This window comes from Ixodes scapularis, unplaced genomic scaffold (assembly GCF_016920785.2).
Source record: "Ixodes scapularis isolate PalLabHiFi unplaced genomic scaffold, ASM1692078v2 PGA_scaffold9__187_contigs__length_104089568, whole genome shotgun sequence".
In the NCBI taxonomy this organism is placed as follows: domain Eukaryota; kingdom Metazoa; phylum Arthropoda; class Arachnida; order Ixodida; family Ixodidae; genus Ixodes; species Ixodes scapularis.
In genome coordinates this window covers 40362088-40386357 of record NW_024609884.1, presented here as the reverse complement: position 1 = coordinate 40386357, position 24270 = coordinate 40362088, and the positions used below count along the sequence as shown (strand labels likewise).

General features: G+C 44.0%; 1 protein-coding gene across 1 annotated transcript in view; it reads left to right on the top strand.

Moving 5' to 3' along the window:
- Nucleotides 1-24270, top strand: part of LOC8023276 — a 180021-nt gene that overhangs the window by 51431 nt on the left and 104320 nt on the right. Inside the window, exon 2 of the mRNA XM_042287161.1 lies at nucleotides 12037-12348. Coding sequence (XP_042143095.1) covers nucleotides 12102-12348 — 247 coding nt within the window. The 5' untranslated portion in view covers nucleotides 12037-12101. The remainder of the gene's footprint in view (nucleotides 1-12036; nucleotides 12349-24270) is intronic.

Here is a 24270-nt window from a genome sequence, read left to right as displayed (position 1 = left end):
ATCAGCGTATTCATATTACCTAAAATGCCATTCAGGGAAGCGAAGTCTGCTGCTTTCTGCCAGCTTTCTAACCAGGGTATTTTTGGGTGAGGGGTGTTTGAGATTACTTATTCTTCCTCTCCTTCATCATAATCTTTCTCCTTAGTCTCAGGATTATAGTTCATCAGGGGAAATGTAACTTTTTTACCTTGATTTAAAATCAAAACAAAAAACACTGCACGTTATTCGCTAATAATAATATTAATAAGATGCGTATGATATCCTGTGTTTCTTTGCTTGTTTTTTTTTCTATCTTTGAGACACACTTGACATTAAGAAAATGAGCTCGTCCAAATGTTGTAAAGAAAATGACCATAACGACGAGCACCAACCTACTTAATCCCTTCGGAACAGTGATACTTCACATCTCGAGCATATTCCTCTGCGTCACGGAAACGTATTCAAAACTTCTCTTCGCATTGTTCGTATATAGCGTTCTTGCACCTGACGTCACTTCCGAATACGCTACTAAGCAGTGTATTCGACAAGCACAAACTGCAACGTCAATGAGCAGTCCGGGTCCCTCCCGGTGACACTTTCCGCTACTTTCCCCATTCACATGCACGAAAGCGATTCTTCGTTACCTTCGTCTTTGGTGTAAGTAAAACGCAGAAGCAAGCAGACGACTCAGTCGACGGCGAAACTCGAGGAGTACACTCGGGGACGCATTTGGGGCGCTTAAATCCAAGCTTGCTCTGTTTTTGTCTCTCTTGGGAGCCGCCCGGTGGCGTCTGCCGGAGCCTTTTAACCCGCCGACGAGCCGACTTCTCAAGCGCCGGCTCGTCTAAAGTCCAAATAAAGATCGGTATGCATAAACTTTGAGTACCAGCCGATGCTCCTTTATGTTCCCGACTACTTTGGCAGGCGCAGTGGATCACGACGCGAAAGAAGTCAAGCGATCTGGAAAACACTGCTTCTACGCATTGATAGGCATGGCGCACATAGGACGAAAGCAAACAAATGACGCCGATATGGATTCCGAAGGAGATTTTGAGCCAGAAGCAGCGTTGCATCATGGAACGATTTTATGGTGTGCTATTAAGCACGTGCAGTGAGAAAGAGAGAAAGGGGGAGAGAAAGAGAGAAATATAGGATGTTGTGGAGAGTTTGGTGGCTTTCAAATCGAATCCTGCATCTTTCTAGTTGCCCGTTGTGTGGAGCCGTGCCACCAAGTGTGTCGCACTCTCTACATGTGGTATAAAGAGGCTCAGAGCGGAATCGGTGGCCGAGTGGGCTATCACACACTAAAGTCACTGGATCCTGGAAAAGTAGCGTCAAGTTCCCCGTATGGTCGCCATTTTGGTCCGTGAAATGAGCAATTTCTTTTTGACCCCTTCGTTCTTTGTGAACCGAGCAAAATTTGCTGGTGACGGGCAGCTTTACGAGGACGTTTTTTGTATACCGAGATTTTGCTATCGACACACCGGCGAAACAAGCGTACATCTTCGTACCACCGCCACATGCTGTGTCGGTGCATGGGGGCATGTAAAAAAGAGTGTACTGTTTTAAAATACGCAAGAAGAACAATATAATTGTAAGAGATCCGTGGAGATGGGCTTGATTGATAAGTTTATTGCGTACACAGTCCCAAAGACGCTTCTATTGGCGAGGAACGCTTCCAGTACTATGATGCTCCATGGTGATCTTGGCGCGACTGGTTTATAACGACCGTCTGAAAACTTCGAAGATTTGAATGGACCGAGATGGCGATTTCTATGGCAACAAAGACAACACGTTTTCGGTTTTTGGTCGTGTTCTAATCATGACACCACTGTTTTTAATAAAATTTTCTAATTAGATTAGCCAATCGCCTTGCGAGGTTTTGGTTGTCTGTATGTTATTATCTGTTTGTGTCCGGCTAGCGGGTAGGGAAGGCAATGGCGCTACTTTCTCATGATCCGGCGACTTTAGCGCACACATCTCGAAGCACGTGAAGCGAAAACTCGCGCTACAAAACCCAGTATCCTGGATTCAAACCCCACCCCTGCCCGTTTCGATCTGGATGAGCATCGTACCGAGCGTGTATCACTACTGCGAGATGCACGTTAAAGACCCCAGGCTAGCGGTTGTACTGCACTGGCTAAATTTCTTATCGACAGCTGGGAGACTCGTTGCCCGTTGAGGCTGACCAAGTTCTAGGCTGCATAAACATACACACAACCCAATTTCTTTTTTACAGAGGCTCCGGCCATATAAAATACCCCGTGTTCCCATCTCACGAGTTGTGTACTCTGCTGTCAAAGACACCAGCGTGTTATCTTTTAGCACTGTAACATGCTTTGTTTTCACTAGGACTCGCACGAAGAAAAAGACAACCTAAACCCACGAGCTCGTGGTTGTTCCTCTCTGAACGCTGCGCAGAAAGATGGAGTACAATTTCACGCGCTGCAAATCCTATCTCAGAGCATACCACAAAACAGAGCATATCACAATACGCAGATGAATATGGCCCTTCTCAGTGTCTCAAATCGAACTTCCGCTAGGGTTGACAATGTGTGTAAAATCAAATTCATCCGCACTTCATCCTTGTTTTTCGCAAATTCCATGCAACGTCTTGCTATTGATGTTTGTAATTTATTACCCAACGACATTGTACTGTAGAAACCAACACATCTAAGTTTTGTGAACTTGTCAGTGTTTTTTCTTTTTTTGTATGAAATGAACGATTTATAAATTTGTATAGTGATTTTTTAACTGGTTATTGCCAGTTAACATTTGTACCATGTTTTATTTTTTTTCTATTCTTTTTGGGGATTTTTATTTTTGTGTTTAAACAAGTGTCTTTTAACTTACTCTCCCTTGTGTAATACCCGGACAGGGTCCTCAAGGTAAATAAAGGAAATTAAATGAATTGCTTACCGCCATCGGCGGAAGCCGGCAGTGGCATGTTGCACGATCCGGTGAACCTTGGCTAACGACCGACACACACACACGCACACGCACACGCACACGCACACGCACACGCACACGCGCGCACGCGCAGGCGCACGCACCCACGCACGCACGCGCGCGCGCGCGCGCACACGCACACGCACGCGCCAACACACAAACACATAGAAAAACTCAAATATCCCCCTTTCTGTGTTCACATAACTAAAGTCCGTGTACATGCAACGAAAATGTGTCACAAATGATTATGTTTGAGCACTACGAATTTGAAACGATTCCAGGACCGAGATACGTACGGAGCGCGAGAAACCGCTGCCCTTGGAAATACGTCGTGCTTTGTACGCCTGTCTGCGTCGTATTCCCCCAGGTACCCTAGGAAGCGACGCACCGCCGGGGGCATCTTGTTTATCAAGAAAACCCCGAAAGCATGGGCCCACCGTCCCAAAGCTACGGCTTCAATCCAATTTGGCATTTTTAGGACGCGTCGAAAGAACGCCACGCGTCGCACGCCGGACGAAACCAGCTTACGTCGCTTTCAACTTTGAATGAGATGCCGCGGGAATGGTGTACAATGCGCGAATCCACATATTCTTCCTACTACGCATCGCATATTCACGTATTTTTTTTTATTATTAGAGATCGTCCATACGCACTTCAAAATAGTTTCCGCTTCAACCACTGAAAAGTACACTTGACCAGAAAGCCTCTGTAAGAAGGTATACATTAAAAACATTTAACAAGTAAGTATTCTTAATAAATAAATAAATAAATCACGCTGTATATATACGTTCGGATTACTTGTTCCGGTTTCGTCCTAAAGCTTCCAGTAACGAGTTTGCGTTTCATGAGAAGTTGAAACCTGGCATTTTCGATTCGGCCAGGGTTGACAGCAGCGTGTCATGTGTGAAGCTCCTGCACTTCGCCTCGTCTTAACAGGGAGCATAGCAACCGCTGCAGCCTCGACCTCGCACTTTTAGGAGGCGCTTCCTCTAAGTGTTTACTTAACTGAGGTACGTACTAAATGTTACCGAAACGTAGCTGATGCTTCTGATGTCGTTCATATGTATAGGTGAGACAAAATATACGGGGCATAGGATGACACTTGTTGAAAAGAGTGACAATGTCTCTTAGAGGACAAGGAAGGCATAGCCCCATTGTGAATAGTGTACATACTACTTGAAAGTTCAGAATATGAACAAGAGCGACAATCAGAGGTGTTATCCTTTTTAAGGATGTTTCATTGCACCTAGCACCTCTTTCTGCTCAGGGAAGAATCACTCATCCTTTCGAAGTAAATTTTTCACCTCGTCAGAAGCAGACATGTTCACGCTACCCAAAAAAGTAGCTAAATACCGTTACTCGTTACTCGCTCAAAAAGTATCTCAATACGTTATTCGTTACCGATTCTCAGAAGGAACGCGTGAGTTACCTCAAAAGTAAGGAGTTACTTTTCACGTTACTTTGACGACCGAATACACAACTATATTTTGTGTCATGGTGTACTGTTTTCTTTTCAGTAGCCGTTGCACTTAAACAGTCTCTGCCTCTCCAAGTTTTCATCAGTTATGTTTCCCCGCTTCCTTGAAAATACATCTCCGGCTACGCTGAAGAGTCATTCTACCGACGCGCTCGAAGGAACGGCAGTGTTGTGTTTCAGCAAGAGTAGGTGGCTCTGGGATTCTCCTCTCTGTTTTGTTCTTTCTACTTCTAAAGTTCGGAGTTGACAATAGATTATGTGCCTTCCCGCGTTGGCAGCCTCCGGTTTTACATTCGGTCCGTACTCGGTTCTAGAAGATCAACCAACGAACCTCATTGTGTTCGTTGGGTGTAGGACGTTCCCAACTGTAGAGTTCAGCACAGCAACGTTTTTCGCTGGTCACGTCAGTGGAACTGTTCGACTGACGTGTTCAGCGATATACGTTGCTGTACTGTTATACTGTTTAGTTGTTTTTCGGGTTGCCCTCCTGCCGTTCTCGCATAGACGCATACACAGGTTAGAATAAAAACGAGGCTTTTTAAGCGGTGTTGTACACGTTACTCCTCAAAACTAACGAAGCACCGTTACTCGTTACTTGACTTTAAAAGTAACTAAATACGTTACTCGTTCCTTTTCTAGAAAATTAACTTAATACGTTACCCGTTACCGAAAATAGTAACTAGGTAGAAGTAACTGGTTACCTCTAACGCGTTACGTACATGTCTGGTCAAAAGTATCGACCTTTTGATATCGACAGCATTTTTTTTTAGAAACTAATGAGGGTTCTTTACATTGAGAATCTCCAATGGTCTTGAAAAGGGCCGTGCAACTATAGTGGGCTGCAATGTTTCTCACTTCACACAAGCTTACTGGCACTACACTGGTATGACGCAATTATGCTTGAACTCAACAGCATTGACTTAGAAGCTTGCTTGTCGTGGTGTAATTTCAAAAATAAAAGTGGACTGTTTCTTTTAGAGTGTACTTGGCAAACCTTGCCAACGTAGTCGTGAGGATTACCCCTTGGTGACGATAGTCAATATGGCTCATGGATTGGACATGAGCACTGCGTGAGCACTGGACTCATGTTCGTGACAACCAATTCATCGGTGAACATTCGGGTAGTGTATTGTGTCCATTCGCTGCAATGACGGGAATAGACGCTTTATATCTTCGTTTCACCTTTATTCCAGACGCAACCGACGCTTCGAGCTGATGGAATCAATTAGGCAGCATCAAAAGTGCACCATTATGGTATTCGTTATGTTTCTGTGCGTGTATCATCGCTGAGAGTCGCAAAAAAAAAAAAAAAGGCCTAGTCACTTTGAGCTTTTGAGGCTGCTTGATTGGTTCCATTACCTCGTTGTGTCGGCTGCGTCTGGACTTAAAGGGTTACTGAACCAAATATTTGAGTGCCTTTAATAAGTGGCGCACGATCTTTCCACAAGCCCACGCATCGAAATTGACTTGACTTCATAGTCTTCCATTCACGCTTGAGATGACAGTGAAATGTATGGGCTCCAGGCAAAAGGAGAATAAAGACAGGCTTTTAATCTCCACAACTGAAAGCTACTGCTTGTTCGACCAATTAATCGCCTACCTTTTATCACCAGACCCAACTGTGGAGATGAAAAGCCTGTCTTCATTCTCCTTTTCCCTGGTGCCCACACATTTCACTGTCACCTTAAGCTACGTGCTTGTATCTACCATGACGTCAACTTCGACTATGACGTCGATTTTGTTGCGTGTGCTCGCGCACACCGGCGGTTGCTGGCTCGTGGAAAGATCGTGCGCCACTTAACATGGTCACTGAAGTGTTTGGTTCAGCATCCCTTTAAAACGAAATATAGAATCACTTTCTTTCTTTCCAAACATTTATATTCATACAGATCGTCATGACGTAGCCTTCTACGAGCCCTCTTTACCACAGCTCGATTTTCGGCACCCTGGTATGCCCGATATGGCTGACCAAAAACACAAGACTAGATTATACCCTGTCTCACCATACTTAAGTGCGTAGTCAAACGCTAGAAGGCCTACAAATGCAAACACAAATACTGAAAGTACAAGGTCACCGTGCATTTATTGCGGCTTATTGGTTTAAGCCGATGATAGTACACTCACTAAACGGTAGCAAACGCTGCCGTGACGATTCTTTTTTTTTCTAATTACTTTATTGGATCTATTAGCTTGTAGCGTTGATTGCGCTCTGACTTGGAGTGAAACGAAGTATAGGCAGAAGCCCAGAATCAACACGTTACTCGGGTGTGGTCGTCGTAAAACAACAATGTCTTCTTGCTTCTAACTCGAAGTCAGCTTGACAAAGAGATTATCGCTGGGACCTAATGGACAGACGTAAATCATTTCAGAAACTTTTGTTTTGCTTTGTTTCATTTTGACCTGTCACGAAGAGAAAGACAGCGCTCATCGGATTACACCCACTCATCCGAGCTAACGTAATCTTTTTTTTTTTTTTTTTTTTTTTTTTTTTTGTCATCGAGTTTGGTGACAGCGGTCTGCTGTTTTACGTCAGCAGGCAAGGAGCAACAATTCGTATCTCTCCTATCTACCTTATACAAAAAAGAAGCGTAAACACTAAAATAAAGGTAGCTCATCATATTTTTATAGTGGTCAGTGTTCCGTAAAAACGAGAAAACCATAGCCAAACGCCAGGACAAAAAAAAAAAAAAGAAAAAAAAAAAGGGCAACAGAAGTAGTCGCTTGGCGGGCACTGTCATCGCTGATAAACTGTCGAGCCGGTGCTCCGTGTCGATAAAACCCATCGATCCCGGAGCCCTCCTTCCTGCAAAATGTGCTTGGTCGGTTTACTAGGCTGCGTGCAGAACGTCGCTTAGTTTCAGCCAGCTCCCCTGATTGATTTTTGCTTATCCAAAAAGCCGCTAACCGCGACCGCATGAATTGATAGCGAAGGGACGTCCAAAGCTTGTGGTAGCTTTGCGTGGCTTTAGTGTCGAAAAAAAAAAAAGAAGTTAAGGCAGCGCGGAAAGTAGTTTTGAACATACAACGCGGTCGCAGTAGGTTTGTTTCGTGTTTTAGGGTTTATTTTCCTTCAAAGTCGAAGATGTTTTCTCTGGGTTTATTTTTTTTTTCTTTCCTACAATATCAATGTTTGTTTTTTCCTTTTTTTTTTTCTTTTTTTTTTGTGAGGGGTGTGTGTTTATTTTGGTTATTGGACGAAAATTGCCGTTTATTGTGGTTTATGCCAAAGAACACAGGACACGGGGGTGGAATTTCCCAACCTGCAGGCTGCAGGGAAAGTACACGTGAGCCGAATACTTGAAAGTCGCTAACCGCGAGTGGACTACCAATAAGAGGAGCAAACAAGCAAAGCCTTGCCAAAATAAAAAAGCAGCACGAGGACAATCTAGTACGGTCCGGGTCAACACAAAATAAAGCTAAGAATAAAGATTTCTTCCCGCGAACTTTGGGTGTGTCATATTCAAAAACAGCTCCAAATCTAGGGGTTTCGCTTTTCTTTCTGCGATTCCGAAAAAAAACGATTTTTTTTTTTGGGGGGGGGGGGGGGGGGGGTAATTTTTGGTGTTTATCGGTATTTACTCAAAACACAAAACTACGGTTATAGCTCTACAATATATTTTCGTGGCGCAGCACACGTTATGTGCACTTTCAACCTTGGCTGAAAAACGCCGGCACAAATTGACGTTAGAACACGTGACATCGTCTGCTAATCGCGATCTGCGGCAGTTAACTTTACTCGATCTTTCTCTGTTGTCGAAAGCGACATACTGCTTGAAAATAAAGAAAAAGAAAGATGCGCATTTCCCACATAATGATCATCGAAGATGAACTCCAAAAAACTATATAGCAAAAGCCTGTACTTGGCTCGCGATCCCTTGAAACATTATTCGAATTTAAACTGCTAGTTTTATTTCTCTCAAACCAAAGTTGGCGTGTGTAACAATGATACTTGTTTCCGGAAACTCATGAAATTATTTTCCTTATAACCGACATTGATATTCGTGGGAAATTAGGTCGTTCCAGTAATGTGAAGTTTTCGAGCGCCATTACTACAGTCAGGAGAGTTACCGCAGTCGCGCCTAAGCGTGGCCTGTGTATTATTGGGACGGTCTGTTAAAAATGAATAAGGTTTTATTTATTTATTTATTTATTTATTTTACCCTCAAGGCATCAGAGAGGGGAGTGGGAACATAGTACATATTAACTCAAAATTTTTAAAAAGCAAAAGTGTACATTCTTCTATCATACTGTTAAAAATATTCACCCAATCGCTAGATCTCGGTGTCCTCCCAGACGATTGGAAAGTTGGGAAGGTGGTTGCGTTGCACAAAGGAGGTGATAAAAATACCCCTAACAACTATAGACCAATTTCACTCACTAGCATACCGTGTAAAATACTTGAACATGTTTTTTGTTCTCAGCTTGTTAATTTTTTAGAGTCTAACATGCGTTTCAACGCGGCTCAACGTGGATTTCGAAAATCGTTTTTCTGCGAGACGCAGCTTTTATTATTTATTAACAACTTGCACTCTGTTTTTAATAGGGGGTTCCAGATAGACTGCGTATTTTTAGATTTCTCGAAGGCGTTCGATAAAGTCTCACACCAGTTCCTTTTGTAGAAACTAAATAACGTTCGCATTGATGCTAACGTTATGGCTTAGATCCAGTGCTTTCTTACTAACCAATTCCAGTTCGTTACCGCCAATAACCATACATCTCCGCTCGCGTCAGTGATCTCCGGCGTGCCTCAGGGTTCTGTACTATAGGCCCACTTCTGTTTTTAATTTCATTAATGACCTGCCGAATAACATTTCTTTCTCAATTAACCTTTTTGCAGATGATTGTGTCATTCACCGTGAAATTAATGATGACTCAGATGTTGTCAAGCTCCAGACAGACATTAACGTTATTCTTCATTGGTGTGAAACTTGGCATATGGAGCTTAACACAACTAAGTGCAAAGTAATGAGAGTGTCTCGTAATCATTCAGTTTTTCCCTGCTACTGTCTTAACAATGTTCCTTTACTTTCTGTGTCGTCTTACAAGTGCCTGGGACTACACATAACATCTGATTTTTCCTGGAAAATATATATTGGATACGTTACTAGTAATGCTAATGCATGCTTGGCTATTGAAAACGTAATTTTTCTTTAGCTCCCTCCTCTTTGAAATTAACTCTTTACAAAACACGCTCAAAGCTTGAATACGCGTCGTTTATCTGGGACCCGAGCCTTTTAAATTTGGTTAACCCCCTAGAAGCTGTTCAAAATCGTTCCGCTCGTTTTATCCTCAGTAATTATCAACGCATTGCAAGTGTCACCTCTAAGAAATTTAACTTATCTTTGTCTATTCTTGCCTCACGCCGTTTGTGTCTCTTCCATAAAGTTCACACTAACTCATTCCTAAGTCAACGTCTCCTCACACCACCTTTCTATGTTTCATCCCGTCTTGATCATCCTCATAAAGTAGGTGTACCACTATGTAGCACGAACACATTTCAACAATTTTTCATTCCCAAAACTTCTTTGGATTGGAACCGCCTTCCCACTCCCATCGCCATAATCCAGGCGGATGATTTGTTTAAAACTGCTGTTTCTAATTTCTATTGTTCATAACTAATATGTGCTTTCCCTTTAAAATTTTCATAGTATAATTTTTCTTGTTGTATACAACCTACTCCTCTCTGTAATGCCGTTGGCCCTGAGGGCATTGAAATAAATAAATAAATGATAATACAAATGGAACAAAATGTACAATACTTAAAGAGCAGGGAACATGAAATTGGCAATAGATGTACAATAAAGTGCGTGGTTATTGATGGATGTGAGCGATGCGGGTAAGCGATTCCAGTCGTTCAGAGTTCTGGGAATAAAATAGTCATAATAAACGTTAGAGTGGCGAAATGGGACACCGACTTTGTGACGATCATCAAGGCGTGCTGAAACAAAGTAGTGTGTGGGGGGGGGGGGGGGGGGGGGGGGGGTGATTAGTTGTGATTTAAGCTGAGGAATATGGGGATAGATTTTATGAAAAAGACAAATACAAGAGACTGTGCGACGATGTGCGAGGCTTGGGAGTAACCAAATATATCTTTCATTGATCGTGCGCTTGCGGTGCGGTTATAATTGGCCATTATGAAGCGTGCAGTTCTGTTCTGAATACCTTCAAGTGAATCAATGAGGTAAAGGGTAGAGGGATCCCAGATGGAATCTGCATACTCTAGCTTGGACCTAACTAGAGTTTTATAAAGGAATAGTTTTAATGATAATGGGGAGTTACGTTTGAGAAAACCAAGCACTCGATTGGCGTTGTTAGTCATATTGTTCATATGAACTTTCTAGGAAAGGTCAGTACTTAAAGTCACGCCAAGATACTTGTATGAGCTAACAAGCTCTAAAGGTGTGTTATTAATACTATAAGCAAAATTGAAGTTGACTTTACGTGTTATGGACATTATTTTACATTTGTTAATATTGAGCTCCGTTGACCAGACTTCATTCACACAAGTGTAGTATGGAATCCAGGTCATGTTGTAGTTTTTGTGAGTCAGAGTCATTATAGGGGTATATTACTTAATAAATAGCACAGTCGTCAGCAAATAGTTTGAGTGAAGAAGAGTCCACCACATGCAAGTCATTAATATAAAAGAAAAAGAGTAGAGCTACGTGTCCAGCGCATGGGCAGAGCGGGAAATGTTGTAAAGGTCGAGGGCTACAGATATGGGTGCCTTATTCCATCGTTATGGATGAAAAATCTTCCCGATTCCGTGCTACCGTTTTTGCGCGACCTGACGTGCATTGCATGCAAATTCATACGGCCCACAAAATCAGGCCGGCACGGCGAAAAGAGCAGCGAAGGAACGGGATCGATTCTGCGACCCTTTGGCCGGCACCGCGAGGAAACCGTTCTAGCGCTCTATAAACCTCCGATCTATTTGTCAACGCTCGTTTCCGCGCGAGTTGTATCCCTTAACAACAGGGATAAGAGCGATCACTCGCGACTTCTAACCAGTTGGTTCGGGAGGCGCGTTACCGATCCGGGGCTGCGCTTCGAAGCATGCCGTCCTAATGGAAGCGTGGGCATAGAGTTCCACGAGAACACGATATTCTAAAGTTTCCCGAGGGTATCATCCACCTTGTTCACATGTGTACACGAACGTTCACACGTGTTCTTCAGTCCACGATAACACCGTAAGAAATGCCAGCGCACCTAATTTCCCGCCAATCACTCGGAGAACCAATCACAGCGATCGACGAAGTGAGCTCGGCGAAAGGCGAAGCGGAAAGTATGTTTAGACCTAAAAATTAACTCTACGATGGGGCACTGATCAATGCGTAACGTTGTCGTCACATCACAGATTTCATTGCCAAGTCTCATACTTTCAACACGATTTCGCTCTCGTCGCTCGACAAGCTCCTCCATAGATCTCCCCATCCCTCTCCCCCAGCACAGAGCAGCCAAACGGGAAAAGTAGCCAGATTGCCTTCTCTCTCCCTCTTCTGTCTTTCCTTCCTTCCCTCCGTATAGATGCGATACGTTGCTGTGATTGGCTCTACGAGTGCACTGCGGGCATTCTTTAGGGTGAATGCAACTATACTAATCGTATTTCCTGCCCTGCTCGTTCTCCGCAGACTCCCGCTGCGTAGGGCGCGTGCCCCAGAGAGTCGCCGTGGCGGAAGTGGCGCCAGCCGGCGGGATGACTCGCGTGGGCAACCAGACCAACAGCACGGACCCGGCGGCCGTCAATTCGCGCATCTTCGTGGGCAACCTGAACACGCACGTGGTCTCCAAGGAAGACGTGGAGCGCCTCTTCAAGCGCTACGGCCGCATCATCGGCATCTCCATGCACAAGGGCTACGCCTTCGTCCAGTACACGGACACGTATGACGCCCGCAACGCGGTGCTCGGCGAGGACGGCCGCACCATTGCGGGCCAGATTCTCGGTGGGTTGGAGTGCACCTGACTTTCCCCTTGCCAAAAGCCGCTTTGGTCGAGCTTAGAGATACCACAGAGCTAACGGACTTTTTCCTTACTCAGTGGCTGAATCCGCTCGAACGCGAACGCCACACGCTGGTCGCCGGCGTTTGGCATTCGTACGCGTTCGAAGAGTGAGCAGACAGAGGCAGCTAGCTTGGAGTCGACCCGCTAAGCATTCCAGTCAGAAATCGGCTTTCTGGCGTCTCTTCCTCTCCCTGAGTTTCAACCCGTATAAGCTACGTCTATACTAATATTCACCTTCAAAACCGCAGCAAAAAAAAAAAAAAAAAAGAGAAAAAAAAAGTCCGGGTTTTTGGCTGAGCATTACTAATTTTCCCCTTGATACGTTGCATGAAGATACATGTTTTTTTTTCTTCATTTGTGTGTGTGTTTTTAAGCTTAGCAGATTTGTTAAAAAATAAAGCCGTGAAAACTACACTTATGTGGTTTGTGAAAGTGAGTTATACGGCCAGGGGGACATAGTATAATGGACTACTCGTAACGATCGGTCGGCTCAATATATAAAATTTGGTATGTAACTACTTAATTAGTAAAAATAGACATACGGTTCTAGTTAGAAACTCGCTGAGCGTCATCGAAAACCACTAAATTTGTTTTCAGAGAGTCTTTGAGCACGTCAGAAGCGCAGAAGTGCGCTAAAGTTCCCATTCGTGCAGCAGATACAAAGATAGCGGTGCGATAAGGTGACTGTGCGATGTTTCCTTTTCTGATCATAGCCCCAGCATTTTACGTGTTGTACGAGTGGTACCTTTTTTAGCGCCCTACTACGCTTTCCACGCGCTCAAAGTATTCCTAAAGATGATTGATTTAGTGGTTTTCGGTGACGCTCAACAAGTTTCTAAATGAAACCGTATGTTTATTTTCACCATTTAAAAAGTTATTTAACAAATTTGACTTAATTAGGCGACTGATTAGCCTCCTATACTATGTCCCCCTGGCCGTATAACTCACCTGCACAAACCCGATAAGCGTAGCTTTCACGGATTTTCCTTCGTTTTAAACAAATCTGTTAAACTTCAAAAATAAAAAGCAAAAAAAAAAAAAATCGCTATAGGTAGGTGCATTTTAGATTGGTCATACGTGATGTTATCAAGGCTTACGTTTAAAACGCCAAAATCATCTTCTCCTTTGCCGACAATCAAATCCCGTAAGAACTACTTCGCGGAGCGCATAAATAATGTGCACAACCTTTTTTTTTTCTTGATTGGACAACGAGCATATATACTCCGTTTCACACTTAGCGTGCAACGCTGTCAAGGCTACTGGCGCGAGCGCGTGGCTTCATCTATGGTTTTGTTTGCGCGAGAACGCGTGCAAATGATCAACGAGATCAAGCCCCATGCTCGCGCCAAAAGCTTTGACAGCGTTGCACACTAAGTATGAAACAGAGTATAGTATCGGCATTCAATTTCTCAGTGTACTCGCGGGCGCCGCCATTTTGGTGTTTGGTGAAGAGCAGGCGCCATTGGCGATCATTCCGATTCGAAAATGCGACCTCACGAGCGCCGGTGTCGGAAAGCGCAGGAGACGATGGCGTTTGGCTCGTCTTAAAATAAATAAATAAATAAAAATAAGGGTAAGTACAGTTTATAGAGTTGAGAAACAAAATGTGTAAGATTGTCCTGAGCAATCGGAAGTGGTAAATACTTTTCGAAATGCTTACCACCATAAGGCGCCATGCTTATTTTTTCCTGACTGACCGACTATAGTATGCCAGGTTTCCTTTTAAAATAAGAAATCTAAGTGGTTATAACTGTCTCTAATTTTTTTCGCGTGTTTTGCTTGTTTTTGTTTTGATAGAGTTATTTTCTAGAGATTCATATAAAACAGACTGACGTGAGAGAGCAATGGTCGTACAGAACCGCGTTTTCAATTCTCAGCTCTAGAGACGCGCGTTTATGCACACGTTTTAATTGCAACCGTGAAACAGGTCTCCCCAGTTTTGTCCTTAAATGCTCGTGAAATTAAACTAAACTTAAAAAAAAAAAAAAAAAAAAAAAGTTTTTTTTTTTTTTTTTCTAGCAGTCTGGTTGGGACAGGCGTGCCAAAAAATTAATTTTACGCGAAAAAAAAAATAATTAGAGCAATATTGACGGCGCGAGACGGTGATTTAGTCGGTAGTCACCTCCTTTCCACTTTTTTTTCTCTTCATTTCGGACGCGTGGAGGAGAGGTGGATCGGCTTGGCCATCACGTTGAGGTGGAGAGAGAGTATGACCATCTCGTTGAGGTGGGAAAAGCGTATGACCATTCCGTGACGTCATGGACTTTGCACGCACAATTTAAAATGAATCTCACGCCGTCAATATTGCTCTAAAAAAAACTTTTTTTGCGCGTAAAATTATTTTTTTGACTCGCGAGTCCCATCTAGACTGTTAAACAAAAAAAAAAAACTTTTTTTTTTTTCTTTTTAGGGGTTCTTTAAGGCAGCACGTTCGCATTCGCTTCGCGAATGCGGTTCAACAGCTATAGTATTTTTCGCATAAACTCTCGTTTCAACACACATAAAAGCAACAAAAAGAATGACTGCCGTTATACCAATTTTTTACGCTATGTCGCATTTTGCTATAATGACAGCTATTTTCGAATTACTCATTTATCATCACATCATTATAAATAAAAAAAAAAGGATGCAATCCCTGTTTTTTAAGTATATATTCAACTAAAGTTACATTTAGTAGTTTCTTTATGACTATGAAACCTTGTTGGACGATTCCAAAATATTGTACAGTTATATCGCATTAATATGGACACCTCCGTTTCCCCCCAGAAAGCGTCCATGATGTGAGTGGTCCATAATGACGAGACGAAAAAGCATGCATATATCCAATTCGTTTCCAAAAATATTGTCTAAGATGTGATCAAAAAGCTCGCGAGACTGATTTTGTAGTGTAAAAAGAGAGGGCAGCACAGTGGTGCGCGCGCAGCAGTCGAAGAAACGAACCTTCGTGCCTCGTCATACCAGAGGGCATCGCTCTGTGGGCAGTTGGAGTTGCGCTACATGAATTTTTGTGACCACGTGCATGGCCATAATGGCGGTTTTACTATAGACTACAAACCAGAGCGAGAGCGAACATCAATTCTGCGTCACACTCGGCAAATATTAAATAATATCAAAAGATAAATAGTAACCAGTACTTGCATAAGTATTCAAAACTATGCGAAATAGAAGTGGCTTGCGTGGGTCTACACCCTTAATGCTCACGCTTATGTCGTTGAATCGTAAGAGACAAGTGGAAAAGATAAGGGAATCTATTAGGAACTAATACCCCTGCTTTGTAGGTACTTAAAAGGCCTTTAAAACGAACTCCCTGGCGGACCAAGGCACTCCGATGGGCACGCGTTAAGTCAAGATCGCGAGCTGATTCGCCACTTCCTTAAAGGAGTTTGTTCTGGAGGCCTTCTAAGTGCACGTAAAACAAAGGCTTTAAGCAACGATATTGGGTAGGAATGTTTCTCACTTTACACAAGACTACTCGGAGCAGTGCGACCTAAGTACACTCGCACTCAACAGCATTGACCAAGAAGCTTTTTTGTCGCCGCGTAATTTCAAAAATAAAAGCGGACGTGTTTTTTTTTTTTTTTTTGCAAAACATGATGACGAAGTTGCGGGGACAGCATTGTTGACGTTGTCAAAAAAGCGATCTCCAGGATTTCTTCATCACGTTTTGACATCACTGTCGTGACGTTATTAAACGCGGCGTATGCAGTGTACACGAGCACTGCGCGAGCGTTCGATCTGGGCTCGTGGCAGTCAATGTCTCGACATGCATTCAGAAATCTCCCAACCTTAACAACGTGTGGAACTCAGCGCGTGCCCTGTGCTTTACCGACCCCAGCGCGTGGCTATGATAAACACAGGCGGCATATAATCGACTCTAGATCACGTGGCCACCTGGCCTGGCTCCGAAGCTGCGAGTTGAGGGGGTGAACGCGGCTCGTTTTTATCGAATTATATCTGCGACTGGGATTGATAGGAAAGGGTAAGTGACTATGTATAAATCTAGATGAAGTGATGGACCCCAGAGAGAGACAAAAAACAACCAGCGCGTATTTCATAGGTTATAAATGTAAAGGAATAATCTAGAGCGGTATTTTCTGAAGGTACCAAATATTTTGCATCACCCCCTTAATGTTACTCCGACAGACGTCAGTTTAACTATCATTTAGCCAAAAGATATTTGAGCAATGGGTGAATCTGCTTGCGACGCTGGCTCTGAGCGTCGGCCAACCAGCGCACGCGCTGGTTGGCCGATTCTTAAATGGTAAATGGCTAAATGTCGTTTAGTTTTTCTTTTTTTTTTTTTTTTGGGGGGGGGGGGGGGGGGGGGAGGGGTGAGGACTAGGGTAATATATCCTGGGCCAGAAAAAAAAAATTAAAACTTAAGTGTTTACAGTTTGCTTTCGGATTCGGTGGGTCTGTATTCCGATAGGATGTATTAGCTGTGAAGTTGAACATACACTATTGCAATTCAAAAAATAGCGAAGCCTCGCAGAATTGTTTAGATAACCTACCGTGCCTTCATTGGAGTAAATAAGTTCCAATCTTTATTCGCGCATCGGAATTGAGGACTAAAGAATGTTGCTTCATGACTAAAGAAATAAATCAAGCGCACAAAAAGAAGCCGACGGAGCGGGAAGTAACCTCTCATCTTGTGTACTTCTCTTCCCAGCCCCCGTTTATTTTGTGCATGTGTGTGCGTGATTGATTATTTTACTCCAAACGACAACCAATCTTGAAAATGCAAACCAATAAATATTGCAAATATGCGAAGAACAAAATATACAGACGAATGTATTATCAAAGCAAGGCCTTTCGATTGTAACGAATGAAGAATGGACGGAGATATGAAAGAAAAATAATTTAACGAAACAAACCCGTGTCTGCAGATTAAAAAATAAAAAGGTAGCGCATATTACGCGATGGCGACAAAGCAGCCGACGGAGCAACAGCCACCTATTGACTTCCTGGTACACCGAGACAATCTAGATCACTCTAGCCAATTGGCAGAATATCGAAGTATATATGGGCCCGGGCGGCTTTATCGCGCTTGTTATCCCCACAGCCCGGTGTTTACTAATACAGCATAACAAAGAAATTGAACCTCGCCTAGCACTGTCTGCACGAGCGCTTCGCTCTGACCAGTGCTTCAGTCGCACCAGAAGCGACCTTCAAATCGTCAACTTCGATTTTTCTGTTTAAAAAAAACAAACAAAAAAATATGGATTGTTGTCTCCACAGCTGAAGCGTACCGCTTGAGGCGTGACAGTTTGATCTCCTCCCCAATATCATGTACTAGAACTATGGCGATCGCACTTAGAAATGGTAAAATAATTAATAAGCACGCACACAAAAAAAGCGCCGTTCCAAGAATTAAATACTGACACATTCCGTGAGAAACGAACACGATACCGACTCAGCAGCACTCGTGGCATTATCGCCGCGGCCGTCAAATGCAAGATACGCATATTCCGATACCTGTGAAATAAAATCACATTTGATAGTATGCGTGCATTTGAAAGGCACGTTGCTCTTACTTCTCAAAAAGGGCAGCTTCTTTTTCCTTTTCAAAGTAGAATTCACATCCCATGTCGACCTATCCGAGCTCGATGATAGTCTATCTAAAAGGAAGCAATCAGGTCCTTACAAATATTAACGTTAACACCTGTATCAACTAAGGATATAATGCCATTATTATACAGCAGGCCTTTCAGGCATGCGCGTCCCGCGGCTTGAAGCTACACTACAGATCGCCCGACATCCGGGCTTCGCGCACGTACCCCGTCTCTCGGGTGCGGGAACGGCTTTCAGCGACCTAGTTCTCGAATGTCGTAGAAATTTTTTTTTTCTCAACAAGGAACGTCAACAGCCTCACGGTAAGCCAATCTCCTTATGCTTATCTTGGTAGGCACTTTTCTTTTTTTAGTGGATTCTCGTCCGCCCAAAACACTGCACTGCTTGCACTTTTTTTCTCTCTCTTGCCTCAATCGTAATATGCTTGCAGTTTCTCATACCACTTGGCATGAGTATGCCAAGCCACCGGGTAGATAAAGTTTGTGCTCTGTTATAACGCAAAAAATAGCGTAAAACAAAAATACGCGGTAAAATTTGTGTTCTACGGGCAATAAAAAATAATTCTGATTAACAATTTACTACGTTCCATATGTGACTTTTAACGGTGGAGGTTTCAAGACAATTCATAGTGCGTCATAGTCTTGAATCATACCATCACGGGCGTTGTAGATACAGCAGGATCTCAGATTTCCAGACCTGAAAGCGAATTCTCCTAATGAATAGTGGACAACAAAAATTTGCCTCTGAGCAATGCCGTTCGTGCTACACACATACACAAAACAAACACATATGTTGTAGCTGCAGTTAACCCCGTATCAGAAAAAGATGATATTGTCGACGTATCGTTCCAGTACGTTTGCCGGCGATCCAAAACCCAGCGTGCTAATTTCTCAGCTCAAAACACGCCAAATGAGTGATTTGCAAAGCGCTTGCTAAAAATACACAGATACCTCCACTTCTTATAAAAAAAAAAAAAATCACTCGTGGTCATGTATGCCAACAGTACGGGAGAAGGCGCCTGCCTTTGCGAGCAGTTCAAACTCGTGCACACACATACTCTTTTCTAGGAAAATGCGTGAAATTAACCTCAACCTCTTTGAACCTTGGCCTCTTTAATTTCTGGTACATAGTCAGTAATTGCATCTCTAACGTCATTCGAGTGATTAAATTGTCACTTTATACTCCGCGTGCCTTTATTTTCTTTCAAACCATACAACACGTTTTGGTAATGAGCTCGGCTTCAATCAGGCCCCCAAAGGCAGTTTATTTTGGGGAGCGCTGTGAAGCGTCAGAATGGCACGCGCTCGGTGCCGCGAACGTTTTCGCACCTCGGTCCCGAATTAGAGCTGCCACTTGCACTCAACCTGGAGTAGCGCGTCGAAAGCTTTTCGACGGGAGCCCCACCGGGCCCTGACTTGGAACAGGCGACATCGAGAAGTAGTTTGGAGCTGCGCGAAGTTTTCCCCCACCGCGTGGTTTCAACAATATACGCCCAATCCCAACGTTCCTCGAAAGTCCTTGTCAAGTCCAGGTAACACATTCGTTCAGGTTAACGATTGCGGCTCATTTCCCGCGAATTTGCTCGCGGGCTTCGAAAGAGCGCGCGCGTTGTGAAATTCCGTGAAGTGCGGGCGGTTCTTAATGCAGTACTTTGTGCCTCGCACTAAGTGTCGCTGGAACTGTTTACTTTTGGGATATTGCCTCTCGTGCTGGGAACGACTATTTACTCTCTAAAAAAATTCCGTGCGTCTACTTTCCCGCACAACACTCGGAGAGTCAATCACCGCAACTTGCGGAGGCAACTCAGCGAATGACGATGCCGAAACACATGTTTAGACCGAAAAAAACGCAGTCTCAGTTGTGACATTAAGCAATGCAAAACGTCACGCTTGCATTCCTTAATGTCACTACTCAGACTGCGTTTTTTTTTTGTTTTTTTTTTTGGTCTAACATATGTTTCGGCATCGTCATTCGCTGAGCTGCCTCCGTAAGTTGCGGTGATTGGCTCTCTGAGTGTTGTGCGGGAGAGTAGAAGCACGGGCATTTTTTTAAAGTGTAGTTACACTATACTCAAGGTCAATTTAGATAATCCCTTGTGAAATAACGTGGCCCATAGCTGACAACTTCGAATGTCATTGAACATAGTTGTTCACGAAAGTGAAACTCTGGTTAAATAACGCAAACGTTCGAACTCAAGTTTGCCCATAATAGGACATATATATTGACAGAATCAATAGCACATATGCTTGAACCCCAAAGATTTTGGGTATTTTATATGCCAAATTTATATCACGGGCCGTAAATAATATTCAAGTCCTCTATGGGCTTGCGTGTGCTGTGGGAGTTTTGTTAGAGCTCTCGTGTTTGACAATAAGGCCTTGTTTTATGTCCTTCTCCATGACTGTAGAGTCGGTAAAAATTGGACGGGATTGACTTAAGTTATCATTGCTTTTTTTTTTCTTCTGCTGTGCAATATCCTTAAAGGGTATCTCTTAACCTGACTGAAGGTAGTTTAAAGATATATAATGCACTTAAATTAATTGAACAATTATTGTACAATGGGGAGAGTTAAAATTGCGTGTGTTTTTCTGGATTTACCGTAGAGAATGTTGCAAAAAAGAAAAGCGACCACCCCACAGATTGTAGCTAAACGTCCTAACTACTTAAGTTCGCGATCAATTCGGCCGCCAAGGAATTTATTAATCGTGCCCATACTCGTCGATTCGATGCTGATCTTAGTTAAACTTTTATCTCGCTATCGTATAACCTCAATGAGCACGTGCTTGTAATAATCGTCGCACTGAGCCAATCTCAGCTTTTTTTTTTTCTTCCATACCCTAAAAGGACAGCCGAAAAGAGTTTTCTTCGTACGCGTAAATCACCGGCAGCTTAAGAAGGAAACTGTGTAACCAGCGCCGCTTGTCCCATTGTCAGCGGACAGCCAATGAGAGCACGAAACGATAGCAACAACCAAGATCCCACCATGAAGCGACGAACATGGACGGTAACGATCAGCCATATCCCCTTTTGTTCTTGTGCATATAGTAGGCTTCGAGCGGCTATGACACTGCTAAGTGTACGTGCCTATAATTCCCTCCGAATAGTATAATACATGCTGGAGCTTTCCTTTGCGCACATGTATACGGCAAGTGCGGTAACGTGTTTCTAAATCAGAAGCGAGACACGGGACACGAGGTTCCTACAAAAACAATCAATTAGGCTGTACTAACAGCGAAGCGCGCTTACCTTCGGCATACAGGGCTCCGCAAAACAACTGGGTCGCCGTGGGGTATGGGGAGCCGGTGGGGGTCTCCGGCCGAAACCGCTGGTCCGGCAGATTCTCCGGCGGCAAAATCAGATTAACCACCGCATGGCTGGCGTGTACTCATGCATCGAGGCGAGAATACACATAGCAGTACGCGTGCTATGTTAACTGTTGGAGTTAGCCCGGATTAGAACAGCCTTGTCCAAGTCCCCAACATACAGAATAGCATGTACTACATATGTTTGCGATAGCCAACCCCATGCCAAACATACAGTACAGGTGCTACACGCTGAAGCACGCAGTTTCTTTTATATACGTTTTTGTTACCTGGAAGCGCACGCTGCCTGTCTAGTCGACACGTCAAATGTAAACTGAACAGTCTTTTCACGGCGCAATTTTAGACAGCGGGAGGGTAGCCAGTCCTGATATATGGCGAGTTCTGTCTCGCCACATGACCTGGGGCCCTAATCTGGACACCTGGCGAAAAAGTCGGCGAAAAACCCAGCGGCTGTGATTGGCCGGCGTCAAGGTACACTGTTAGCAAAAATAACACGCCCAGACGTGTAAACCGTTGTCCCATAGCGGACACGTCGAAACGTGTTCGTTTTACACGAGGCCATCTGTGTTTTTCGTCTACACATGAGGTGCTGTGTAAACTTAACACGCTACACCGTGTCTGCCTTCCGCGAAACCGTTTTGAGCGTGTTCCTTATGAAACATGGCGGCCAGCGGCCGAGAACAGGCGAGAGACGAGCCCAGCGAGCCGCGCGCCTTTCAGCCGAATTGAAAGCACACAGGGCGCGTTAGTTCTCGTTCGATGTCTTTTATACACAGTAAAGTCTCCAAGCGGCGGACGTAGCTACTTGCAAAGGTACGTACGTGCGTTGTCGGCGGCGTCGGTAACTTCAACAAGCCGCTAGACAAAAAAAAAAAAAAAAAAAAAAAAAACGAATGCCGAACTTACATGGATAAATAACTTGAGCAAACTATTTAGAATCGGGTGGTAACTTGCGCCACCTATCGAGATTTCTAGCAGCCTTTTTTTTAAAAAAAAGACGAGTCTGTTGACACTACGAACGACCACGAATACACAGCAACCCTACATACAACGCAGGCAACACAGCACACAGCTACACAGCAACGACATGTACACAAACACAACAACCGACACTACGCCCGACACTTCCTACTCGATATCCATTTCTCCCCGCGGCGCATATAAGCTTGACATGTGCGGGTGAGCTCTTTGGTCGCTGACCATTACAGATTTATAGAAGAATGCACAAAACACCGCGCAATGGACAGCCGTGTGTTAGAACTGTTTGCATTTAAAAAGTATGGAGGCAAAATCTATAATGTTAGTCCGTTGCAATAAATAACGATATGTTAACAATAAATCTTAAACCGGTCATGAAAAAGTTCAAATTTTTATTATTTTCTTGCTTGACCAGTGTTATGAGCAGTCCGACTAGCTTGAATCAGATAGGAAAACAAATTATTGGGATTTTGTCATTACGTATACAATAATAAATGAAAATGATCCTTGCGCAAAGCATTTTTTATATATTTTTGTGAAGGACATCCGGACATCCGCCCAACACTTCACTTCCGCTAGTTGCAGCAGTTGCAGTACGGGAGCAGACGCCTTCACTTTTGGGGCGTTTTGATGCAGTTGTCGTATGTCGTGTCGGCGTGTCGGTGTCGAGAAGAGCGGTGGGGCTTGGGAGTTTGTGACCGGTGTTATTCGTGAACACTGGTGTGGGGCGCTGATGCGTCTTTTTTTTATACTGCCACCACCCCGAACTTTGAAGATACCCGGGCCCGTAGCAGTGCATTATGCTGAATCTCGAGCTCCTTCTCTGTTGACGTCGCTTTCCTGGTACCACTCGTGGATACTGCAAGCGTTTAAGCAGTGTGCACCGTCTCGCCTACATCCCCGGTGACGTACTCGACCTGTTGAAACTTATTGCTTCCGTCATTTTAGAGTACGCAAGGCAGTTATCTCGTTCGTCTGGTTTCGGTTATAAAAGCAAGGCAAAACGCTCGTAGTTCCCGCCCTCAGTACACGTTGGACATCTTCCACACTTTGACACCGGATAACTGAATGAACGAGGATTTACATTCACTTCCGAGGTTACTCTCGCCGCTTCCTCACCGTTGAGCAGCAGGATGAGCTGGCGACAAGCCGCGGATGAAAGGCTTGAGCATCAACAGCCCAAGCGCACTCGGTGCCGATGCGGGCGACGCGGGTTTCTGTCAACCGGGAGGCCAGCACAAACCGTGACCATTCCAGCTCTTCGTCATGACACGGTGTTGCAGAGAGCAGGGTAAAATACAGCTACACGGATCACCGAAGCAAACGACTGCTATCTTAAATCTTGGCTTGTGATTGCGCCTTTGTAGTAGATCGACTTATTCGTTTTGCAGGAGAGACGCAAACGACGGGCATAACAAAATCGCTTGCACATTCCGCATATCTCACAAAAGCATTTACCCTGTCACCTTGCGAAAACCGCGAAACACGGAGTCCGCACCGTCCTAAGCTTCCCGTTTTTTACCTGCTTTGGAGCAGTTTGTACCTGCTAGTAGATATGCCTACTGAAACTGAAACAGGGCAGTGCCAGAGAGAAAGAGACAAAGTTGAGAAAGCTTGCTCGCTCTCCAATTTCTCAACTCTCAAGTGATTGTACCATAATAAATGCACCAACGCGTCTTCCAAAATAAAGAAAGAGCACTACGTTCACAACATAAAAAATGGTCTCAGTACATGCATCTGTGGGCAGGTAGGAAACCTTGCCCTAATTTATTCACGCCGCATGATTGGCGCAACAAACTCGTTGCAGGACCGAGTCATCTACTCGAGCGGTGTGCGTCGCTATGCAAACGCAGTCCAACACGAAGCATAAAAAACGGAAGATTTAAGACAACAGTCCGGAGTCCATTATTCAATTAAAACAACGTAATTTTGTTGAAAACGCCCGCTGCTTCTTACTCACGGTATGTGTCGGGATACTTCCAGAGTTTGAAA